At 57.5% G+C, this 2049-nt stretch overlaps 1 protein-coding gene across 1 annotated transcript; it reads right to left on the bottom strand.

Moving 5' to 3' along the window:
* Positions 1 to 772: 772 nt before the first annotated feature.
* Positions 773 to 1213, bottom strand: LOC136532495 (uncharacterized). Its single transcript, XM_066525087.1, has one exon. It carries the CDS (start codon positions 1211 to 1213, stop codon positions 773 to 775), a length of 441 nt encoding a protein of 146 aa, XP_066381184.1.
* Between the last annotated feature and the right edge of the window lie 836 nt (positions 1214 to 2049).

Below are 2049 nucleotides of genomic sequence, written 5' to 3'. Positions count from 1 at the left end.
GCCTCGGGGAACCATATTCCAAGTCGGTGGGGAGGATGGCCTCGGCCCCATAGACTAGGAAGAAAGGCGTGAATCCCGTGGCTCGGCTTGGAGTGTTCCTTAGGCTCCAGATGACCGATGGGAGCTCGGCGAGCCATTTTTTGCCAAACTTTTTCAATCGGTTGTGAATCCTTGGCTTGAGGCCTTGTAGGATCATGTCGTTGGCACGCTCTACTTGGCCGTTGGTCCTTGGGTGTCCTACGGCCGACCAGGCCACACGGATGTGGTGGTCGTCGCAAAACGTCAGGAACCTTTTGCCGGTGAACTGTGTCCCGTTGTCGGTGATGATGGTGTTGGGGACCCCAAACCTGTGGATGATGTCAGTGAAGAATAGCACCGCCTGCTCGGATTTGATTCGATTGATCGGACGAGCCTCGATCCATTTGGAGAACTTGTCGATTGATACCAATAGATGGGTGAAGCCCCCGGGGGCCTTTTGCAGAGGCCTGACCATGTCGAGACCCCATACGGCGAATGGCTAGGTGATGGGGATGGTTTGCAGGGCCAGGGCCGGGAGATGTGTCTGCCGGGCATAGTACTGGCATCCTTCGCAGGAGCGTACTAGCTTGGTAGCGTCAGCGACTGCCGTCGGCCAGTAGAACCCTTGGCGGAAAGCGTTCCCTACAAGCGCCCGAGGCGCCGCATGGTGCCCGCAGGCGCCCGCGTGTAAGTCCCAAAGCAGGGCTTGGCCCACTTCGGAGCTGATACACCATTGGAGGACACCTGACGGACTTCATCTGTACAATTCGCCGTTGTAGAGGGCGTAGGTCTTGGCTCGCCGCGCAAGCCGCCATGCTTCAGTTTTGTCGTTAGGAAGCTCCCCCCGATTGAGCCAATCGAGGAACGGGACTCGCCAATCCACGTCCTGATCAGTCCGTGGAGGCTCGGCGTTGACTTCCATGACCTCGGGCTTGGTCGAGGGGGTCTCGGTAGCAGAGAGGGCATCGAGCTTCGCCGCGGGTTCCACAGGTTGTCCCTCCTCTATTGCCGAGGTGTATCCAATGGAAGGTTTGTGGAGGTCTCTGGCGAAGACGTTCGGGGGGACCGGAACCCGTGCTGAGGCCATCTTTGCCAGCTCGTCGGTGGCTTCGTTGTACTTCCGTGCGACGTGATTTAGCTCGAGACCGTCGAACTTGTCTTCTAGGCATCGTACCAGCTTGCAGTAAGCCTCCATTTTGGGGTCGAGGTAGTTTGACTCCTTCATCACTTGATCTATGACGAGCCGCGAGTCGCCTCGGACGTCGAGGCATCGTGCCCCAAGTTCGATGGCGACTTGTAAGCCGTTGATGAGGGCCTCGTATTTGGCCACGTTGTTGGAGGCGGTGAAGTGGAGCCGCACCATGTAGCACATGTGTACTCCGAGGGGCGAAATGAAGAGCAGACCCGCGCCCGCCCCGGTCTTCATTAGGGATCCATCGAAGTACAAGGTCCAGTATTTCATCTGAATTTGAGTGGGTGGCAGTTGGGTATCTGTCCATTCAGCCACGAAATCGGCCAGGACTTGAGACTTGATCGCCTTTCGAGGCGCAAAGGTCAAGGTTTCCCCCATAAGCTCGACAGCCCATTTGGCTATCCTGCCCGAGGCCTCCTGGTTATGAACTATTTCGCCTAGGGGGAAAGATGATACCATAGTCACTGGGTGCGACTCGAAGTAGTGACGCAGTTTGCGCCGGGCCAGGACCACGGCGTAGACTAGCTTCTGGACGTGGGGGTAGCGTGCTTTGGTTTCGGAGAGCACCTCGCTGATGAAATAAACAGGTCGTTGGGTGAGCAGAGTGTGCCCCTCTTCCTGCCTCTCTACCACTACGGCGGCGCTGACCACTTGGGTCGTTGCGGCGACGTAGAGCAAGAGGGCCTCGTCCATGGCCGGGGGTATCAGGACGGGAGGATTCGTGAGCTATGCTTTGATGCTCGGATTTTCTCAAGAGTCGGTACAGAGGCAAACCTTTTTTGCCGAGGCGCGAGATGAATCGGCTCAGGGCCACAAGGCATCCCATGACCCTCTGTACT

This window comes from Miscanthus floridulus, unplaced genomic scaffold (genome assembly GCF_019320115.1).
Source record: "Miscanthus floridulus cultivar M001 unplaced genomic scaffold, ASM1932011v1 fs_641_1_2, whole genome shotgun sequence".
Classification (NCBI taxonomy): domain Eukaryota; kingdom Viridiplantae; phylum Streptophyta; class Magnoliopsida; order Poales; family Poaceae; genus Miscanthus; species Miscanthus floridulus.
Note: the sequence above shows the minus strand (reverse complement) of the source record. Positions and strands in the feature narration are given on the sequence as shown.